At 39.2% G+C, this 23,244-nt stretch overlaps 1 protein-coding gene, 3 non-coding genes and 1 pseudogene across 5 annotated transcripts in view; 1 reads left to right on the forward strand and 4 right to left on the reverse strand.

Annotated features, from left to right (window-relative positions):
* NOP58 (NOP58 ribonucleoprotein) overlaps positions 1-10,951 on the reverse strand; it is a 33,663-nt gene extending 22,712 nt beyond the window's left edge. Inside the window, exons 1-3 of one of the 2 annotated variants that reach the window (XM_060622978.3) lie at positions 10,698-10,951; positions 2,899-2,975; positions 575-627 (exon numbers count right to left, since the gene is read on the reverse strand). In XM_060622978.3, coding sequence (XP_060478961.1) covers positions 575-627; positions 2,899-2,975; positions 10,698-10,742 — 175 coding nt within the window. In that variant the 5' untranslated portion in view covers positions 10,743-10,951. Of the gene's footprint in view, positions 1-252; positions 369-574; positions 628-2,898; positions 2,976-10,697 lie in introns of those variants that run through there. The other variant, XM_060622979.3, reaches the window with a different exon arrangement.
* LOC132674112 (small nucleolar RNA SNORD70) lies at positions 388-474 on the reverse strand. Its single transcript, XR_009608422.1, has one exon. It is a non-coding gene; the product is annotated as a small nucleolar RNA SNORD70 (small nucleolar RNA).
* LOC132674111 (small nucleolar RNA SNORD70) lies at positions 2,245-2,333 on the reverse strand. The gene has a single exon (XR_009608421.1). It is a non-coding gene; the product is annotated as a small nucleolar RNA SNORD70 (small nucleolar RNA).
* Positions 10,952-19,826: 8,875 nt separating the features above from the next.
* Positions 19,827-19,958, reverse strand: LOC132674103 (small nucleolar RNA SNORA18). Its single transcript, XR_009608414.1, has one exon. It is a non-coding gene; the product is annotated as a small nucleolar RNA SNORA18 (small nucleolar RNA).
* Positions 19,959-22,853: 2,895 nt separating this feature from the next.
* On the forward strand, positions 22,854-23,004 carry LOC132673910 (U2 spliceosomal RNA; annotated as a pseudogene).
* Positions 23,005-23,244: the final 240 nt, after the last annotated feature.

The raw sequence follows: 23,244 nt of genomic DNA on the forward strand, positions 1-23,244 counted from the left end.
TATTAAAGCCAAACCTAGATGATACACCTTATTACTTTATGTCTGTTCTCCCATTATGAGGACTGGTTGAAGGATATGAGCCATCCATTCTTCATGTTCCCTTCAGATTAACTCTTAAGGCTCTGTGTAGGTTTCATACTAAAAAAAATCCCCAAAAGCTGCTTTATTATTATTTCAACTGTGAATCCTGGCTATTCTCAACTTTACCCTTGAATTAAAATCATCAGAGGGCTGTGCACTTGACTACATTACCTTGGTCCCTTGTAGAACAGCTTTTACTGAATTGTGCTTCAGCATTATGCTGTTGGTTTCCACAGGGAGATCAACTTAACCACTTCTCACACTCATCACATGGGGGGGAACAAGCCCTATGGTGAAAAAAGCTAACTCAATGTTGTCTCAGTGGTAGTGACGAATTAGAGTTAGATCACTTAAATTCAGTTCCAAAAAGAATGCATCATTGACAACATTGAATAAGGTTAACTCAGGCAACTGAAGCACATAATCTTTTGATAAGAATAATACATTGACAAGATTATAAATAAAACCAAAAAAAGCTAGTCTTTCACTTTACCTGCTAATGCTTCTGCTGTATCCTGAAATTTCTCAAAATGTTTAAGCTTTACTCTAGAAGGAAAAAAAAAAAAGAAAAGTTATGAGGGCAAATTGATTCTTCAAAAGCCATATATTTAGGAAAGAGGTTCTGGACTGTTTTCAAAGCATACACCAACAAAATAAATTTTCCTGTCACTGGGCATGAGGGTGCAAAGTTAGATAAATTCATATTAAAACAACTAGTTTCTCCAAATACTAGGTCAGTAATGTCTGGACTAAGAGAAGATTGTAGGGTTTGAAGGAAAAATAGCTAAGAGGTTTGGTACCACATCTCAACCACAGGAAAGATGTTGAAGCCTGAACATAACCTCTGTTGCTTAAATCTGGACACAGATGCCTTTTACTATATGGAATAGGAGACCTTAGAAAAGGAATTAAGAGTACCTCTCAGGTCAGGAATCTCACAACACTGATTTGTCCATCTAGTACAAATGTCATTAAGAAATAGCTAATGGTCTGGGAATGCAAGCTGGTGCAGCCATTCTGGAAAACAGTATGGAGGTTCCTCAAAAAATTAAAAATAGAACTACCCTACGACTCAGCAATTGCACTACTAGGCATTTATCCATGGGATACAGGTGTGGTGTTTCGAAGGGACACATGCACCCCCATGTTTATAGCAGCACTATCAACAATAGCCAAAGTATGGAAAGAGCCCAAATGGCCATCGATGGATGAATGGACAAAGATGTGGTATACATATACAATGGGAGTATTACTCAGCCATCAAAAAGAATGAAATCTTGCCATTTGCAATTACATGGATGGAACTGGAGGGTATTATGCCAAGTATTAGAGAAAGACAAAAATCATATGACTTCACACATATGAGGACTTTAAGAGACAAAACAGATGAACCTAAGGGAAGGGAAACAAAAATAACATAAAAACAGGGAGGGTGACAAAACAGTAGAGACTAAAAATATGGAGAACAAACTGAGGGTTACTAGAGAGGTTGGGGGGGGATGAGCTAAATGGGTAAGGGACATTAAGGAATCTACTCCTGAAATCATTGTTGCACTATATGCTAACTAATTTGGATGTGAATTTAAAAAAATAAAAAATTAAATAAAAAAAAAGAACTATGTTGCTTTACTTCCAAATATTTGTATTCTTAAAACCAATTTACTATTAGCTTGTAACATATTTCTGTTGACATTATAACATATGCCCTGTGAGATTTCAAGCTTTTGAAATTTACTGAACCATATTTTATTACCCAGCATATGGTTTATCTTAAAAAGCATTCCATCGGAAATTGAAAATAATGTATGATATGGAATTTTGTGAGGTTTATCAATTACATCAAGGTATTCATTATTGTTTTTATCTAATCATTCTATCAATTATGAAGACAGTGATATAAAATTAATCTATTTTGTCTATGATTTTCATTAACACACTGTCAGTAAGAAATGTGACAAATAATTCAGGTGTATTTCTTTTTAGAAGATAAATGAGACTTAAGCTCCTGCTGTTTAATAAACTTCTATAAACAACAACAACAACAAATAGCTAATGGTCAAATCTGACTCCTGTTACCCTTATTTTACTCTCCTTCTCCCCAACACACTTATGTGGAAGGTAACATCATTTTATATTCAACAAAAATATACAGTTAATTCATAATTCATTGTTGTCTCAGTGGTAGTGACGAATATTTGAGTTAGATCAGTTATATTCAGTTCCAACAAGAATACATCATTGACAACAATGAATCACGTTAACTCAGCCAAATGAAGCATACAGCCCTTTAAAAAGAAAAACTAGTCTTCTATTGTCCCTAAAATAGTATTGTCTTAATTAAGGAAGGTTTTCTTATCTGCCAGGTGATCCCTTAAATACATTTAAACCCTGGTGATCCCTTAAATACATTTAACAATACAAAGATTTTAGGAAAAAATAGTAATTTCAACTTATTGTGCGCCTCACCCCATTCCCCATTTCCACCCTTCTGAAGTGGCATCTGTTGGTGTCTATGCCTGCATAAATGCATACACAGATCTAAGTGAACCTTGAAACAATGGGACCACATATATATCACTGAGAAGCATGATTTTCTTGGTATACCACAGTCCTCTCCCCAGGTCACCAAAGGATCTATAGATATACTACAATTTATTCAGCAATTTTATTACTTGGGCCCCCTGGTTAACTCAGCTGATAGAGCATGCAACTCTTGGATCTCGGGGTCATGAGTTCAAGCCCTGCATTGGGTGTAGAGATTACTTACAAAAAACACACCTAAATGTTAACTAAATTCTTAGTTTCAAGATGACTTACATTTTATTTGCTTTCTCTGGAGTTTCAAATTCTTTCCATAAACTATCAACCTCTTGAAGTTTCTTCTCATTCAAAACCTGTAACAAATATTTAAATGGCATAGCTTAGACATATATAACTACACTCTTCAAGTACAACTGTACATGTAAAATGAGAGTGGTGAAAGCTATGTTCTCATTGAAATAACACCATTTTTTTACCCACCATAAATGCGTGATCAAATTAGCAGCTCAAGTACCCCATTTAATAACTGGATGGAATTCAGTTGATGACTTTGTTTAAAACTTCCCATTTCGAAGGAGTCACTAACACCTTCACAAAACATGTTTTTTAATTTTTTAAAAATATTTATTCATTTTCGAAAAGAGAGAGAGAGAGAGAGAGACAGAGCGTGAGTGGGGGAGGGGCGAGTGACAGAATCTGAACCAGGCTCCAGGCTCTGGGCTGACAGCACAGTACCCGACACGGGGCTTGGACTTACAAACCGTGAGATCATGACCTGAGCTAAAGTCGGACGCTTAACCGACTGAGCCACACAGGCGCCCCAGCATATGTTTATAGAACAACAAAAGACTTTATTTCCCTACTTTCTAGAATAAAGAATAAATTTTATTTACTGCTTATGATCACCCTAACATCAAAGTACTAAGGATTTCTCTAAAACTGAGATACTATCAATTTTAAGATACATCCTGTTACAAGAAAACTTAAAATGAAAAGGGAAAAAAATGGGCACTTTAAATCTATGAAACAGTCATTAACAATTAGGCATACATATTTAAGGCTTTTTGACGGTCTTCTCAACATTTTATTTATGCATACTTTTCAGAATCACACTATACCATTTAGCATAACATGGACACAATTATAGGTTTTGACAACGTAGAATTAGACTGTATGAAAATACCACCATCTTATGCTCTTATAGAAGTTTAAGGTCTTTCTAAATTTTCCTTATTCTCCTTCAGAAAACAGTTTTGTATGTACACATGTTGTATTTCTATAAGACATACTTTACTAGACGTGCGGTTAATTGATCATATAGGAAATGCATATTTTATATTTGACAGATGCTACCAAATTGCCTTCAAGAGAGTCTATTAGTTTCATTTAAATCAAGAGTTAAAAGGGGCGCCTGGGTGGCTCAGTCAGTTAAGCGTCCGACTCCGGCTCAGGTCATGATCTCGCAGGTGAATTTAAGCCCTGGGTTGGGCTCTGTGCTGGCAACTCAGAGCCTGGAGCCTGTTTCAGATTCTGTGTCTCCCTCTCTCTCTGCCACTCCCCTGCTCACACTCTCTGTCTCTCAAAAATAAAAACATTACAAACAAACAAACAAACAAACAAACAAAAAGAGTTAATAAAACATTTCCCACACTCTCACTAATTTTTGATGGGATAAGTCAACTGACCAAGCATAACACAGGGTAGACTCAATCCTAAAAACCATTTCCTCCGTATTTAACATCCTTGAAACTGACATGCCTTACAATTGATGGGAGATAAATTTAATTAGCAGTGCAAAATAATAGCATATTAAATTTGGTGAAATATAATACAGATATCATGTCTTCTTGTGGGAAAAATACTCAACTGATAAATTTAAAACTATACCTTACTGATAAACATTTTATCAAATCCATTATCACAAGAATATTTACACAGTAAGATTTATTGCCCAGTTACATCTAGTGTATATTTTTGTGATAAAACATAATTACAATACTTCAAGTTGCATTTAATTTCTGTCAGACAAGTATGGCAAGATGATTTTAAGGAGGATTTGTTGTGGGGGTGCCTGGGTAGCTCAGTCAGTCGGGCATCTGCCTCTTGATCTGGGCTCAGGTCATGATCCTAGGGTTGTGGGATCAAGCCCTGTGTTGTGCTCCATGCTGGGTGTGGGGCCGGGCTTGGGATTCCCTGCCCCACCCATCACCCTCTGCCCCCTTTCCTTAAAAAAGAAGGGGTGGGGAGAAGGAGAGGGAGTGAGAATTTGTTGTGTTCTTTAAATTTAATCTCACACAGCCAAATTACATATATTCACAGAACTTGAGAAGTCAGTCAAAACAAATAAAAATGAAAAAACTTAAAAGACCAGAGTAAGAGCACTACATGATCACAAAACATAGTGTTTGTATTAAAAAATTACAAGCTGGGGTGTCTGGCTAGCTCGGTCAAGAGAGTATGTGACTCTTGATCTTGGGGTTGTAAGTTCGAGTCCCACGTTGGGCACAGAGTTTACTTAAAAATGAAATCTTTACAAAAATTACAAGCCACTAACAGTTTCTTTTTTTGTTTTCTTTTTTTTTTTTTTTTTTTAGAGAGACAGAGAGCAAGCGAGCGAGCCGAATGCTGGGCTTGATACCTGAGCCACCCAGGCACCTCTAACAGTTCTATTTTGTGTATCACCAGAACTTCCAACAAATCTCATGAATGCACTGAAACATTGTTACTTTTTGATTAAGTTCATAGAATAGTCCTAACTTTTGGAAATAGTTTGTTTAGAGAATGCAGCTAAACCATACCCAAAAAGTTCATGAACTGCTGAGAGGATATGTATCAAACAGGGGACATGACTCATGAGTAAAATTTACATTTTTTCCTAGTTGAAAAGCAAGATAACGTTTGGGTAACAACTGGCATAGTTAAGAGATATTATCAGCATTCTAAAAGTAACAAGGGAAATGTAATGAAAACATTCATGACTACTCAAAGGTCTCCAAAGACTGTTACAAACAAAACCTTGTTACTAAATGTTTCCAATTGTGCTACAACTTACTGAAGAGAACATTACTAATAAAGACAGTCTGAACAAAGAGATAACTGCTACATTTTCTGTAAAATGTGCCTCAAATTTTAGTCATTTTCAGACAGAGAAATCTGAAAACATTTGCATACAAAGTCCATTTCAAGTTTTATCATTTTGGATTATGATACAATAATTTCCATTTCCAAGTAGAAACGGTGTGTAGTTATTACCATTAAAACATTTAGCAGGCTGGGGAGCCTGGGTGGCTCAATCGACTTCAGCTTGGGTCATGATCTTGTAGTTTGTGAGTTTGAGCCCTGCGTCAGGCTCTCTGCTGACAGCTCAGAGCCTGGAGCCTGCTTCAGATTCTGTGTCTTCCTCTCTTTCTCCCCCTCCCCCACTTGTGCTCAGTCTCTCTCTCTCAAAAATAAATAAACATTAAAAAAAATTTAGCAGGCTATTATTGTTCTTAGTTTTAAAACTGGTCTTTATATCTCACACATACTGTAGAGAGCAAGATGGTCTCTCAGGTCAAGCAGTAACTTATGTCACAAGCAACCAAGGGCATTCCACTTAAGACCCCATACTGCCGAAACCAGCACCAGCTGAGACATACTCAGAAAAGATAACCAATAGAAACATAAGAGGTTTGTCAATCAGGACTTATTAAGTCCTTTTTAAAATGGAAGATTTCTGCAGTAAACTGTCAAAACTTTCTTAACACTGACCCTTTCACATCTGACCACATCAAAAAGGTAGCTGCTGTCCAAGACCCTGCCTGACTGATCTCTGAACAAAATAGAGATCTTCCACTGCTTGAATATAATAAGCAGTAAGTTCTGTGAGCTGACCTGGACCAGACCAAGGCCACATCTCAACTGTGCAATCAAAGACTTCCTTTCCCCCCGTTCTATCTTATTTGTTGTGTAACCTGTCTTGTGCTTTGCTTTCTGTAACGTGTAAGAAGTCAAGTTAAACAGGTAGTGAAATGTTGAGTCTGGAATCCTGAACCTGAGTTATAATTATACTAACCTTGCTCTAACACTGAAAAAAGCTGATACTGTGGAAAGATACAATTCATTTGTGCGCCTGCCTTCACAGCATGAGACACACTTACTTACAGATCAAACTAAATATCCATGGGGCTCCTGGGTGGTGCAGTCAGTTAAGCATCTGACTCTTGATCTCGACTAAGGTCATGATCTCACGGTCCATGAGTTCGAGCCCCTCGTCAGGCTCTGTGCTGACAGTTTGGAGCCTACGGCCTGCTTGGGATTCTGTCTCTCCCTCTCTCTGCCCCTCCCCTGCTTGTGCTCTGTCTCTCAAAATAAAATAAAATAAAATAAACTTAAAAAAAAAACCCTAAATATCCAGGATTTGCTTCAAAACAATGTGGGGAGGGGAATGAGAGAGGACACAAAATGGGCCTGCTGAAGCTGAGTAATGGGGTACATGGAGAGTCTTTATAATCTTCTACTTGTCTCCTTGAAAACTTTCACAATAAAAAGTAAAAACAAACGCATCCCACAGCATGCCAGATAGTCCTAGGGTATCCTCCTCTATTCCACACAGGCATGAAATTTATAAGCAGGAAAGGGCACATTATTATCAAAAGTGACTGTCCCTAATTTTCACTTTTTAATTGGTTATTTTGAGACTCCCTATGTTTTATTTAAATATTCAATGCTGGAGTGCCTGGGTGGCCCGACTTGGGCTCAGGTCATGATCTCAATGAGTTTGACCTCTGCACTGGTGCAGAACCTGCTTGGGATTCTCTCTCTGCCCTTCCCCCACTCTCATGGGTGTGTCCACGTGCGCTCTCACAACATAAATAAATTTAAAATAAACATTCAATGCTAACCTAAAACAATTTTTTTTTAATCTTTATTTACTTTTGAGAAAGAGAGCGAGTGAGCAAGTGAGCAAGGGAGGAATGGGGGGTGGGGGCGAGGGGGACACACAATCTGAAGCAGGCTCCAGACTGAGCAGTCAGCATAGAGCTCAAGGCAGGGCTTGAACTCACAAACCACGAAATCATGACCTGAGCCAAGCTGGGATGCTTAACTGACTGAGCCACTCAGGCTCCCCTCAATTCTAACTTTTAAAGTTTTATTTCACAAACAAAATGGTTAAGTATTGTTCTATGAAACTTGTGTGAGTTGTTACACAGGATGACTTGGAATAGTTTCAAGTGTGAATTATTCAAAAAGGAACAAATTGATACATGCAACATGGATTAGCTTCAAAAGCGGAAGTGAAAAAAGCCAGACACAAAAAAACTATTACGTCACTTACATGAAATATCTAGAAATGACAAAATTATACAGACAGTGGTTGCCTAGAGCTCGGTATGACTTTGACTTGCAAATGGGCAGAGCTTTACTTTTTAAGAGGAAGTACTCTACACTGGATTGTAACTTGCACAGCTGTATAAATTCTACTAAAATGTATCAAACTGCACCATTTACAATAAGTGAGTTATACAGTATGTAAGCTATACTCCATAAATGCAGCTGGAAAACCATACTGCTCACTAATATATTATACATGACCTGTGGTATACACCTAAAAAAATCTCTTCCTCATGGCCTTGAGGAAATAAAAGAACACAGAGAGCTGCACTCTACAATGTGATTATTAAAACCAAAAGATGCCTTTAATCTTGCTATGTGTGCCACATGACAAGGAACACAGGTTGAGTTTTTACAATATTCTAAAAATAACAACAGTTCTTTCAGTATTGTCTTTGTATTCACATATTACCATGTTAACACAGTAATTTTTTCAGAAAGTATTTAATTCTTTGTGAATCACTCTGTATATATGGCTTCATACACAGCGTATATATGCTATGTACACACTGGAACATGATAACAGAATAAATGTATTCCTTACTATGACCTGAGGTTTAAGAAGTTTTAAAAATTTCTTGGGGCTCCTGGGTGGCTCAGTCGGTTGAATGTCCACTTGATTTTGGCTCAGGTCACCATCCCAGAGTGGTGACATCCAGCCCAGCATCAGACTCTGCTGCTGAGCATGGAGCCTGCTTTAGATTTTCACCCCCACCCTTGTGTGTGCCTTCTCTCTCTCCCTCTCAAACTCAAACAAAACACCAAAACAACAACAAAAGCATTCGTATTAAAGCACGAATTTCATGCAAACCAATATAGTTTTATACCCCAGTGTTCTGAAAGATCATGAAAAGGGAGCTAATGATTTTGTATTACATATGCACTTTAATATATAATTTATATACTGTAATATTCACCCTTCTCAAGTGTACGACTTACTATTTAGCATATTCTCACAAAACTGTGCAACCACTATTAATTCCAGAACATTTTGTAGGACTGTTTTATTAACAATCAGTAACTGCTATTAATCGCAAATATTTGGAAGTGAAATCATTATTTCAATATACTCAAGCCTTTAGTTATTTATCTATTACATGGAACCATAAACCACAATTTGAACAGTGACTTGCAGATAGATAGCATTAGAAACTGACAGAATACTCAAGACTTATTTTTGTGGAGAACACTCTTCATTAATAGAAACCAGTAATTTATTAAGAAACATGGTTAAGTGTTTTATGACCCAGGTCACTACAATTGCTAAGTGAATTCCTTCCTACCAATCAGAGGCACACAGTGGACTGCAGAGTTGCCCCTCTCTCTATCAGCATCCAGTGGACAGTACACAATGACTTCAATTTAGATGAAATTCATCCATATACACAAATTCAAAATATGACAGACCATGCTGGCTAAGAAAATTTGGGCACATGTGCAGAATTCTATTTAAGAATTTAGAAAAGAGTGCCAGGAAGCTGGGAAAACGTAAAATAGACATACTCCACGTTCCAAAGCTTTCCCAAGTCCCTTAAAATTTCTAATATTGCAATTACAGACAACTCCAATGAGAAAAAATAAGCAAAGCTAGCTTTTGGCTTTTACCATTTTATCTCTTAAAAAATAATAAGTAATGTACCAAGTGCAAATGGAACTGTATTTTCAGAAGTCTGAAGAAAACCTTAAAGTTTTCTCTAAACCAACATTTTGGAAAACTGATTGCAGATTTCCCGCACTCATACCAGTTTTTTGATTCATAGCTAGAATCTTACTATACATATTTTATCTATTTTTGCCTTAACAGCACACATATGAAAATTTTGTTTTTCGATGCTACATTTGTAGAACTCAGAAGACTGGCTAGCACATGGATAGCACTCAGTTTCTCATTCTTTCTAACAACTCTATAGCATCCTACTACACGAATGTCCCATTGCTCAATCAGCTCCGTGCTGATAAACTTCAAATTTCAAACTTTATTAAGACAACCAAATCTCAAATTGATTACCATCGGCCCAGATCTCTCCCTTAGGTATTAAACTTAAAAAAATGACGATTTAACAGACACCGCAGGTTTCACAGCCCAAACTGGACCTTTTTAGTATCCCCCCGTCTCCAAAAAAACCCAACCATCTTGTTTTTTTCTTCTCTTCGCTACCATCATACCCCACTCCATTCATTAGCCAAACCCACCAGTTCTACCTTCAAAATTTCTCCTGGTATTTATTTCCCTCCGTAGCAACCTTAATCCAAGCAATTTCATCTTGTCTACATTGATGCAAAAATATTCTTCCTTTCTTTCTTGCCTCCTATAATCTATTCTTCACACAGCAAAGCAACTTCATTAAGACAAGTTTAGATCAAGTCATTCCTCTGCTTAAAACCTTTCAATCATTGCTCAAAACCACTAAGAATAAACCCCAAACTCCTCACCTTTACCTGTGAAATTCTAATACAGCTCCCGCTCACCTCTCTCACCAAGCTAAATGCTCTAACACAGAACCCTGAGCCCCAAACGGCGGGGCCACGTGTTCACCGAAACATGCCTCCCAGGCCCAAAGCCTTCCCCCACCTTTCAAGGCAGGAGGACACAAACGGCGCCCACGCGATCCTGAGCAGTGCTGTCTTCTTCTTACGTCTTTCCCTGTCCTCGCCGGCCCAACACCAGCCTCCCCCCTCCAATGGCTCAATCTCCAACCTACCTTAAAGATGGCGTAGCCGACAGACGTTTCAAATAGCACCAACATGGTGAGGCCGGGTTAGGGCCCTGCGCGGCCCGCCGCGAGCTCTGTTATCAGTGAAAAGAAATCAAACTTTCGGCCCGAAAGGTCCGCAAGGCCGCAGCGGGCCAAGCACAAAGCCGCACGCCTTCTTGCAAAGAACCACACCACGTTGCCTAAAGATTCCACACCACACTGCGCAAAGAACGCCTGAAAGCGCCCCTCCTTCTCCAAGGATTCTGGGATATTGCGTCACTTCCGACGGAGAGCGTGCCGTTGCTTCCGATATGTTCCCGCCAACGGAGTTGGGGGGGGAGGGAGAGGAGAGAAAAAAAAAAAAAAAGACCGTGTTGTTGTGAGATTTCTTAGGGACTAAAGCGAGCTTTTAAGTGGCTGGACTGCAGGGAAATCCAAAAGGGGAAAAACTTCCCTTTTTATTATTTTTGAAATTCCCACATAGGATATATTTTACTTTAAGAGAAATGCGCAGCTGTCTCGTCTGTTTACCCCAGGCATCTGGAATCTGGGAAATGCTAGCCCTTTAACTTTGCTCCCTGGATAGCCCTGCCTTGAAGTGAACTTCTCAGGGTGACACCATCCATGACTGTCGCTGTATTTGCGAGCATTCCTGGCCGTTCTCTTCTCTCTTGCAAATTGATTTTTAGCCTAGATGTCTTTCATACATACGTACTCCTCTCCCATTTTTTGCTGCAATGATTCTAGGGTATGCATTTAGACTTTATGTCCTTGTCTTAGTGTAATTTGCTTTTCTGGGACTTTTCAGTTTGAGTGACTGATTTCAATACCTCAATTATTCCACAAGTCTGGCTTTCAATAGGAGTGAAATTTCCTTCCTCACTTCCCAGGCTTTATACGCGGATTGCGTGAAAGCATTAAGTCGCAACCTGATGAAAGTTTTGGAACACCAAGTAACTTGAATTTTTTTCAAGCAGCTCTGCAACCTGGGATCAAATCCTGGACTGAATAACAGGAAAGATGAAAGTGGCGGGGGTCGAGGGTGGCGTGGGGGTGGGAATGGGGGCTGGGGGAAATCAAGTGATGGGGGGAGGGAGTACAGACAAGAGCATGGTTGATTATAGCCATAGGATTCGGTGTGATCAGGGAGGAAAGAGATACTAATAAGGCTTGATTAGGAAAGGAAGGGTGAATGGAGTGGCTGGATGAAGTGGAAGCACCGTGTCTGTTTGTGGTGTTATATAATTTCACAATACCTATCATCTTTTTTTATCTAGTTTTTTTTTTTCTGAAGATTTTTTTTTTTTTTTTTTTAAGTAATCGCTACATCCAACTTGAGGCTCAAACTTACAACCCCCAGGGTTAAAAGTGTCATGCTCTACGGACGGAGCCAGCCAGGTGCCCCTGTCTAGTTTTAACTGAAGAGTTATCTGCTAGAAGGAGCATTCTGTATCTTACACTTAATTATATCTGTATAGGGCATCATGTTGTACTAGTCACGAAGTAGGCTCTCATTAAATAATTCTTAACCATTTAATGAATGAATGTTTGCAGGAAGTAAAATTCTTTTTCTTGCATCTAAAGTTTGCATCTTTTGCTCAAAGAGAAATGAAACCCCTTATTCAATAAGAAACCTTTTTACTGTGCTTCTCCAAAAAGTTGTCTTTGCACATTGCCATTTATATAATCAGCCCAGTGATGCATTAGTCAGGGGTTCAGAGCTGACTCTGGATTTGGATTTGGATCTTGGCCAAATAAAGTAATTCTCTGAAAAATTCCCTGTTGCAAGAGAAAAGTAAGAGATTCAATACTTTATTAAATTAAACAAAGTACTAGATCAAGGGGAGATAGCACCAAGAAGTATAAGGAGGAGAATATGGGAGAATATAGATAACCCAGAAGAGGGATTTATTACTTTATTAGTGGTTTAACATGGTAAAAGGACAAAGGTAAGAAACATGTTCTTTTGTTCACTCCCCACCCTCCAGCCCTATCCCTGTCCCAGCTGGAATATAAGCTCCATGAAGGTTCATTGCTGGATGCCCAGTACCAAGTGAGTATCTGGCATATGGTAGGGACTCCATAAGTACGAATAGTGATGGGTGCATGAAGGACTGGAATGAATAATGGGATTAAATTATTTCTAGGTGCTAGTAGAGGCTTCATGTACTTTTGGGGATGGACTGATAATAGCAAAAGAGATCCTTCTGTTACGAGACCTTTGATGTGCCTTGTAATAAATAGAAGGAGATGTTTTGGATCTTTCATGTAGTTCAAGTAGTAAACATCTTTTATGTAGTCAACAACTATGAATGTTTACTCTCTGTCAGGCTTTATTATAGGCACTAAGACATACCAATGAATAAAACATGGAAAAACCTCCACACTTCATGAAATGTATATTCTAGTAAGGGGAAACTAAATAAATAAATATCTAGTATATTAGAGAGTACTAGATACTACAGAGAAAAATAAAGCAGGACAGGGGAATAAGATATTCTAGGATGGTAAGGAAAGGCCTCATTTAAGTGACATTTGAATAAATGACTTTAGGGACTCAGTTAAGTGTCCAACTCGTAGTTTTGGCTTGGGTCATGATCTCACGGTTTGTGAGTTGAAGCCCCTCATCAGGCTCTGTGATGATAGTGCCCCTCCTGTGCACATGCACTCACTCTCTCTCTCTCAAAACAAATAAGTAAACTTAAAAAAGAAAGAAAGCAAATATGGCAAAACACTAACAATTAAAAAAATGACTTTAGGGAGCCAACCATCGTGATATCTAGAGGAAAAGTATTTCAGGAAAAGAGAACAGTTTATTCAAAGACACCAAGCAGGAGTGTGCCTGGTATGTTCTCAGAACAGTATGACGGGTATTGGAGTGACTACAAATGACCCCATTTTAAAATAATGAATTAACATTTTTATCAGTGTAACAATTAGTATTTTTTTTCAGTGCTCATCATATGCATCATATGATATAATCCTTAAACAAATTTAGACAATAGGTACTCTTTTTTTTAAGTCAGCTCTTTTGTTTTTTTTTTTTTTTTTTAGAGAGAGGAAGAGCAAGTGTGCACGTGCATGCACAAACAGGGGAGAGAGGCAGAGGGAGAGAGAATCTTTTTTTTTTTTTATGTCTATTTATTTTTGTAGAGAGACAGAACGTGAGCGGAGGAGGGGCAGAGACAGGGAGACACAGAATATGAAGCAGGCTCCAGGCTCTGAGCTGTCAGCACAGAGCCCGATGCAGGGCTTGAACCCGTGAACCATGAGATCATGACCTGAACTGAAGTCGGACACTTAACCAACTGAGCCACTGAGCTCCCTGAGAGGGAGAATTTTAAGCACGCTCCACACTCAGCATGGAGCCCAATGTGAGACTTGATCTCATGATCCTGGGATCATGACCTGAACCAAAATTAAGAGTAGGATGCTCAACTGACTGAACCACCCAGGTACCCCAGTAGGTACTCTTATTATTACCCCCATTTGCCTTTTCAGAGAAGTTAAGAACCCAAGATAACACAATCTCCCTCACTGTATCCTTTAGGAATCCCCAGAGGATGGGCCATAGAGACTGTTTCTATTATAGAATTGAGCTGCTGCCTGTCGCTTTGTATTCCCTTGCAGACTCCCTGGTGTCTGCTAGTATTGCCATCTTTCTGCTGTTAACTGCTGCCACATTTTTGAACACAGGCGATGTCCACACCATTGCCCATTTTCTGCAGACTACCACCATCAGGGGTTCTTGTTCTTCTCCAGGTAGGAAGGAAGCAGCTTTTGTGCTTCCTAACCTGTTCTTCGGTGAGACATATTTTTCTTTTTGCAAAAGTCCTCTCCTTCCAGAGACCACAGGTACTTGGAGGAAAGAGAGGTAGTTAGGACATAGGTTGGAAACAGGCTCAAACTTCTGTTCTAACAGCCATGTTTTACTTCTCAGTCTGGCTCATGCAACTAAATACAGGATGGTTTCCTCTCATGAGCCTATTGTTGCTCTCTTCAATCTGTCGTTTTCTGAGGACTTCCTGCCATCAGATCAGTGTCTCAGATCAGTACCTGAATGAAATCTTAAAAAAAAATTTTTTTTAATGTTTATTTATTTTTGAGAGAGAGAGCTACAGAGAGTGAGTGGGGGAGGAGCAGAGAGGGAGAGGGAGACGCAGAATCTGAAGCAGGCTCCAGGCTCCGAGCTGACAGCACAGAGCCCGACACAGGGCTCTAACTCATGAACCGTGAGATCATGGCCTGAGCTGAAGTTGGACTGAGCCATGCAAGTGCCTCTGAAATCTTTTTTTTCTTAAGATTTTATTTTTAAGTAATCTGTACATCCAGTCTCAAACTCACAACCCTGAGATCAAGAGTTGCACGCTTTACTGACTGAGCCAGCCAGGCACCCCCTGAATGAAAATATTAATGTCTTTCCCTTATTTACCCTACATACTCTAGACCCTGTGTAAATCAAGAGCATCTGTTTCAATTGAGTGCCTATTTTAGTTGAAAAGTTCCCTGAACATTAAAAAATTTTTTCCTGAACATTGAGACATAACAGTTTGAATAGCCTCCAGAGAGGGCAGTCTACCCAGAAAACACAGAGGTGATATGTTTTGGGGAGCCAGCTCTTCAAAACAGCCCAAGAAAATCTCATCTCTGACCAGTTAAATTATACTTACACTCTTTCATCATTTTCTTGTGAGCTTGTACAAAATGAGCAATTCCCTCTAAAGTTATTAACTCTGGATTCATGGTCAAAATTGAGTTTCTTACTTGTAAAACTAAGGTCCAGATACTGAACTACATCATGGTATGGGCCTGAACAGACTATTAGCTGGTCTCTAGTTTTGACATCAGCACCTCTGATCCAACTTCAACGTTCCTTGCCCTCAGGGGACTTACTTTTTCAAAAAATAAGATCTATGCATGTTTAACAATTATAAAATTGTAAAAGATAGCTCATTCATTTATATGCCTACAACATACTAGACGCTATACTTTGTTCTGGTCATTCAAAGACGTACAATACATAATCTGTGCCCTGAAACTGCTGCTGATTGATGAGGAAAGCCTACTAGTACAAACACAATTACAATGTAGCAGAGGGGCACCTGGGTGGCTCAGTCTGTTAAGCAACGGACTTCGGCTCAGGTCATGGTCTCATGGTTCAGGAGTTTGAGCCCTGTGTCAGGCTTTCTGCTGACAGCTCAGAGCCTGAAACCTGCTCCACATTCTGTGTCTCCCTCTCTCTCTGCCCCTCCCCCGTGCTCTCTCTCTCTTAAAAATAAACATTAAAAAACCAAACAATGTAGCAGGAGTTCAAATCTCAGCTTCATCTCCTACTATTTAATGGATCTTAAGTCCTCGGGTAAATGATTTAAGTTCTTTGGCACTTTTCTAGTATGTAAAATAGAAGTAACATCTACCTCAAAGAGTTATTGTGACTATTAAACAAGATAGTATCTTTGTTTGACTTATTCTAAGTGCTCAGTAAATGGCACGTAATTAAATTAAATTAAGACAATAATTCAAATAGACCATAGGAGGGAGATATCAAGAAGGAAACTAAAGAAATGTGGGACAAAATTCACACCACTTGCTTCCACTAAGGGTAAACATACATATCCCATCCTACAGATAGGAAACAAACATACAAACACAACTTTGTGCCCCAAGGAAACAAAAACAAAACACAACGAAACCAGGTTTCAGTTCTAGATCCGGGATTAAGTGAAATTTTGAGACTTTGTGTAACTTATACTCTCAAACACAAACAACTCTATCCCTGCCTTTTGCAATGCTAATACCTGAAGATAAGGGAAAAACTTTACAGATGAGATACACCTGTGAGAAAATCGCTGTTTGGTTTTTTTTTTTTCCTCTGTTAACAGAACCTTGGTAACCAAACTGAGTAATTTCCTTTTAATATATGTTTTGTGTATACTCAATAGGAGTGTCTTTGTTTAGGGTGGGGGGTGGCCATGTGACCAATAATGTAACTAACCTTGGAGACTGCGTTCAACCCAATGGGCAATCAATCAATCATGCCTATGTGATGAAGTCTTTATAAAAACTCTGTACCTGGAAGCTCAAATGAGCTTCCCTGGTTGGTAGTCCTCTATGAATATTGTCAAACATCAACACTGGGAGAGTAACAATGTGTCAACTGCATGAGAAAGGACATTGAAAGTTTTATGTTTGAAGTGCTCCCAGATTTTTGCCTTTTATGTGCTCCTTTCATGAGCTGATTTTGATATGTATCCTTTCCCTTTAAGAAATAGTAATCATGGCGGGGGTGGGGGGGGGGGGCGGGCGGAGGGGCCCCGGCTGGCTCACTCTGTGGAGCATGAAACTCTTGATCTTGGGGTTGTGAGTTTGAGCCCCACTTTGTGTGTGGGGATAACTTAAAAATTAAAAAATTTTTAAAAATTGTAACCATGAGGGGCGCCTGGGTGGCTCAGTCGGTTAAGCGTCCGACTTCAGCTCAGGTCACGATCTCACGGTCCGCGAGTTCGAGCCCCGCGTGGGGCTCTGGGCTGATGGCTCAGAGCCTGGAGCCTGCTTCCCATTCTGTGTCTCCTTCTCTCTCTGCCCCTCCCCCGTTCATGCTGTGTCTCTGTCTCAAAAATAAATAAACGTTAAAAATAAAAAAATTAAAAAAAAATTGTAACCATGAGTATAAAACAGCTTTTAGTAAGTTCTGTGAGTCCTTCTAGTATTACCAAACCTGAGGGTGGTTTTGGAAACTCTCTAAAATTTGCATTTAGTGTCAGAGTAAGGGCAGTCTTGTGGAAAGTGTGTGCTCCCTAAACATGATAGTTGGCTCTAAACCTTACAGTTTGGCTAACTCCAGGCATATGGATTTAGTAAAAAGACAAGAGAACTTTAAAATGATTCACTTGGTTTATGTAACACATATATGAATGAGCCTGAATGTGTGGTAGAACGGAAATCTAAATAGAGTAGGACCTGTTGTTTCTAGCTTGTCTGGAGCTTCATGATCTCTTGAGAAGTATAAGGGTTCTGGAGGCATGACTTTTTCTCTCTCCTTTCTCAAAGGGAAATAGGAAAGTCTTATGGAAATATACAAATGAACTAAGCCACATTGGAGAGAAAAGCTCTATATATGGACAAGGTGTTAATAAATCTTAAAGTTGTGCCCCTAGATTGGTCTATTATCTGCACAAGTATTACATAACAGTGCATAATGACATAAGGGGAGATCCAGTTATAAAATTCTTCAGAAATTCCTAGCTTGCCCAAAATTCAAATAAGATACTTCTATTGTGTGAAATATTTTCTGAGTAAACATGCAGCGTACTTTGCATATTTCCAAAAAAAAAAAAGATTATAACTTATCTAAAGTTTAACAAAACTCTTATTTTGATTGACTTACAGAGATTAATACTTGTATGACTTGTATTCATATCTTGTCTGCTCTGATAACTCTTTAAAAGATTACAATTTTGGGGGCGTCTGGGTGGCTCAGTCAGTTAAGTGTCTGACTTCGGCTGAGGTCATGGTTCATGGGTTCGAGCCCTGCATTGGGCTTTGTACTGACAGCGTGGAACCTGCATAGAATTCTCTTTCCCCCTCCTCTCTCTGCCTCTCCCCTGCTCGCACTTTCTCAAAATAAATAAATAAATAAATAAACTTTTAAAAAAATTAAAAATTTTTTCTCCGATAAATTTTAAAAATATCGTCCTCACATTCAAACTTCAAATTCAAAATAGTAAAACTGTTATACACCTAAACTTTATTTGGAGTTTCCTAGACAAACCACAAAGAGGTTCACTTTCACCTGGTAAATGGAGATGATGTTAATCATAATTAAATATATTTGGCATTCTCCAGATATTTAATTATTTTATCACTACTATGAAAATTCTCTTGTCTCTCAAGCTCAAAATCTGAGAAGAGCTGCTAAATAAAAAAGAAAAGCTCAGAGTGCCTGGCTGGCTCAGTTGGTAGAGCATGTGACTCCTGATCTTGGGGTTATGAGTTCAAGCCCTCTGTTGGGTATAGAGATTACATATATATACATATATATATTACATATACATATATATATATATATATAATCAAAATGATATCAATTTTTGGTAGGAGTAGGATTCAGTAATTGTGTACTTTTTAGGTTGGCTAGAAACATGCTCGTGTTCACATACAAAGACAGTGCATTAGTTTCCTATTGTTGTAACAAATTACCACAAATTTAGTGGCTTAAAACAACACAAATTTGTTGTCTGATAGTGGTAGGTAAAAAATGGGCTTCATGGGGCTAAAATCAGTGTGTCAGCAAGACATCTAGAGCTTGTAGGCTCCAGGAGGGAAACTTTTTTTGCCTTTTCCAACTTCTGAAGGTTTCCCACATTCATGGCTCGGCTTCAGTTGTTACATGTCCTCCTCAGACTCTATCTTGCCTCCTTCTTTTAATTATAAGGACTCTTATGATAATATTGGGTGCATCTGAATAATTAAGAATAACCTCCCTATCTCAAGATTCTTTTTTTATTTAAGCCAATAACTTTTTATTTAAGGAATTTTACATGTGATTGCTGCCACTGCCAATCACCATAGTTCCTCCAAAGTCAGAATCATAATCTTCAAAAAATTCCTTTTGAAAAGAACTTTTTGGGGGTGCCTGGGTGGCTCAGTTGGTTGTGTGTCCAACTTTGGCTGCGGGCATAATCTCATGGTTTGTGAGTTTGAGCCCTGCATCAGGCTCTTTGCTGTCAGTGCAGGGGCCCGCTTTAGATCCTCTGCTCCCTCCCCATCTCTCTCTCTCTAAAATAAATAAAGTTAAAAAAAAAAAAAAAGAACTGTTGTTCAATCCACACTTGTCACTGTCAGTCCAGAGTTCTTTCAGTTGGACTTTTTTGATCTCCACTTGAACATGGACAGACTTTTAAAATTCTCCACCTGTAATCTTTGGTGATCCAATTTCTTTAGGGCCACGTTCAGGGTCACAGTCGATGGATCTGCCTGGTTCTCAATTTCAAATACCCTCTGAATGTGAATGAGTTCAAATCATATTCACTCCTAAACTACCACACCCTAGAACTGTACAGATTGTTGAGATATGCCAATACCTAAAATTAAAAAAAAAAAATACTATTAGGTCTCTCACAAGTTTTAGCAGATAGATGTCTTATAATTATTTCCCACAGATCTAACATATAAGAAATGTGAATAAAGGAAACCACATATGTACTCTATGAGGTGTTTCCAACAATGTAGGTCTACAGAAAAAGCCTGGTTGGGATAGACCTCAATTCCCATCTCAAGATTCTTTTTTTTTTTTTTTTTTTTTTTAATGTTTTTTAAACATTTATTTATTTTTGAGACAGAGAGAGAGCATGAACAGGGGAGGGTAAGAGAAAGAGGGAGACACAGAATCTGAAACAGGCTCCAGGCTCTGAGCTGTCAGCACAGAGCCCGACGCGGGGCTTGAACCCACAGACCGCGAGATCATGACCTGAGCTGAAGTCGGACGCCCAACCGACTGAGCCACCCAGGTGCCCCTCCCATCTCAAGATTCTTAACTTAATTGCATTTGCAAATTCCTTTTGCTATGTATGGTAACATTCACAGGTTCTAGGGCTAGAAATGGGCATTTTTTGGTGGGGGCATTATTTTGCCTATCACAGAGAGGCACCATAACTCTCAAAAAATCAGTTACTCTTAAAAAAAATCAGTTATTCTTGGGGGGCCTGGGTGGCTCAGTCAGTTAAGTGTCTGACTCTTGGTTTTGGCTCAGGTCAGAATCTCACGGTTCGTGAGTTCAAGACCTGTGTAAGGTTCTGCGCTGGCAGTGTGGAGTCTGCTTGGGAATCTTTCTCCCCTCTCTCTCATTCCCTCTCCCCCTCAAAAATAAATAAATAAACATTAAAAAAAATTTTTTTTGAATCAGTTCCTTTTTTTAAAAAAAGATGAGTGATTTTATTTCTAGGTACCTGGAAATAATATGGTAATTTAAGAAAAACAGCCATTTTTTTAAGGAATGCATTCTGAACCACCCAGACCCCCCCCCCCCATTTTTTAAAAGTTTATTTTATTTTGAAAGAGAGAGAGAAAGAATGAGTGGCAGAAGGACAGAGGGAGAAGGAGACAGAGAGAATCCCAAGCAGGCTCCATACTCTGCACTGAGCCCTACAGGGGGCTTCATCTCATGACTGTGAGATCATGACCTGAGCCAAAATGAAGAGTCAGACACTCAATCAACTGTCAAGGAAAGCATTCTAAAGTATGTAGAGATGAAATGACATGTCTGGAGTTTGCCCTAAGAGAATTCAGGAGAGAAAGAAGATGACAGAGAGGAAGGAAGTGTGCCAAATCTTGATGCTTTTTGCATCTGGGTGATGTATATTTGGGGATGTGAAAAGGTGGCTAAAGAAGATACAATTTGAGTCCTGCTAAATAGATGAGAAACCTATAGAGAGTGATCCAAGTGAAGAGAACTTTCCCTCACCTTTTAAAATGTTTTGTATTTTATGATGCTTTGGCATCTTAGGACCTTAGGGACCCAGAGAGAAACTGCCCCTCCCAGAGGTAGTAAAGAACTTGCCTGAGAATAAGCCTTTGATAAGCAAACCAACCAATCCTGAGTCCACCCCTCCTTTTACCAGGTTCCTGCAATTGAGGACACTAACCTCCCACCCTAAATCACTCTTGGGCCAGGTACTGGGCACCAGGGAACCATTCTTATAGCTGGGAGCCCAGGGAAATCAAACTATCCAATCCTAAACCTGCTTAGTTTGCTTATCCTGCCTCACCCCTTCCTCCCCATGAAAACCCAAAGAAAAGCTTTAGCCTACACTTTCCCCTCACTCTGTCTACTTCATGGTGCTTGCCGTGTGTGGTCTTGTGTGGTGTGCCATGCCTCCTGCTTCTAGGGATCCATGAGTATAAAAACTTCTTCCTTTATGCCAGTTTCTGTGTCTCCATGTCTTACGATACCTGACTAAAACAAATCTCGAGTACATTTTAAAGTAATCATGCCCTTCCTAAAACAAAACCATATGAGGAGTTAGAAGAATATTACAGATGTAAGCTCAGCAAAAGTAGAGCCTTTATGTGTTTTGTCCACTGCTGAAAGTGGAACGCAACTGTAAAAAACAAACAAACAAACAAACAAACAAACCTATGTGGCATTTACATGGCAAGTGGATGGTGGGCTACAATGAACCCAGTATCTGTCGATGAAAAGATGGTTAGTCATGAGATGCAGTGGCAAAACATTTGGCAGAATTATTGCCTGAGATGACTTGAGCAGCAGACTATGTGTCTACTGACTCCTGGGGGAATGGAAAATAGAAACTTAATAGAGGTTATTTTTAACAGTGTGTGGCAAGATATTATAAGAAAGGGATGAGATCAGGAAAGAATTCCCTCATGGGTTTGTTAGAAGAAATAGAAGGGAATAGAATCTAAAATTTGGAAACTCACAGGTAAAACTTCTGCTTCTATACCTCACTTATAAGAAATTAGGGGCAGCAGGGTGTCTCAGTCGGTTGAACGTCTGACTTTGGCTCAGGTCATGATCTCATAGTTCATGAGTTCCAGCCCTGTAATGGGCTTGCTGCTGTCAGTCAGCTCAGAGCCTGCTTTGGATCTTCTTCCCTACCCGCTGCCACCTCTGCCCCTTCCCCGCTTGTGTTCTTTCTCTCAAAAATAAATAAATCTTTAAAAAAAATAAGAAGAAATTAGTTAAGGAAGGCTATGAGCTTTTCCTTTGCCTCTTTTTCTTTCCCCTTCATTTCCTTTTCTTTCTTTCTTTCTTTCTTTCTTTCTTTCTTTCTTTCTTTCTTTCTTTCTTCCTTTCACTTTCCCTTCCTGAACTATTCCATCCCAAAGTCATTAAGTGGAGCTGAGAAGCTAAGTGACAACATGGTGTCACCTGGACAGAGGGGTCAGAGGCTGACTGGGGTAAGAATGGTGTCCTTTGGTGGGGAGACCTACCAATGGATGTTAGAACTTGGATAGGAGGAGGAAGACATTCATTCAGATGGTTGCCCAGTACAGGATATTGGAGCTTGAGTGGAGTAAGGGCATCCTTATGGAGTAACAGACTGTTATGAGCTATCAGAACCATCAGAGGTGTTGACTCACCCCCACAGAAAAAGAACTTTACAATATTTACCCAATGGGATTTCAAAATGATGTGATCCTATCGCTTCTTGGCCTTTTGGCTAAGATCAAGTGTAGTAACAAAACGATGTGATCCAGTGAGAACTGTGTGTTCAATTCTTCCTTGTTCTGAATGAGAGTGTTTCAATTTTCCTGTCTTTGTTGCATTATCAATGGGCATGGGTGTGTCTGGGCAGATTATTTGTCTTTTTAGTTCATCGGTCACCAGTCCATAAAGAGCCATATCTGAACCTGATAGAGGAAACTGGACATTACCTGGAGAACTTGCACTTTGAGCTGAATATATTTACTGGGTGGAACTTTGGGCTGTCCTCTTTGGGGATGGGGAGAGTATTATCTATACAAAGGAAAAATATTTCGTGACAAAAAGAACTGACTCTGCCACAGGCTGCCTAGATGGTCACAAATCTCT

Source organism: Panthera onca, chromosome C1 (assembly GCF_046562875.1).
Source record: "Panthera onca isolate mPanOnc1 chromosome C1, mPanOnc1 haplotype 2, whole genome shotgun sequence".
Lineage (NCBI taxonomy): Eukaryota > Metazoa > Chordata > Mammalia > Carnivora > Felidae > Panthera > Panthera onca.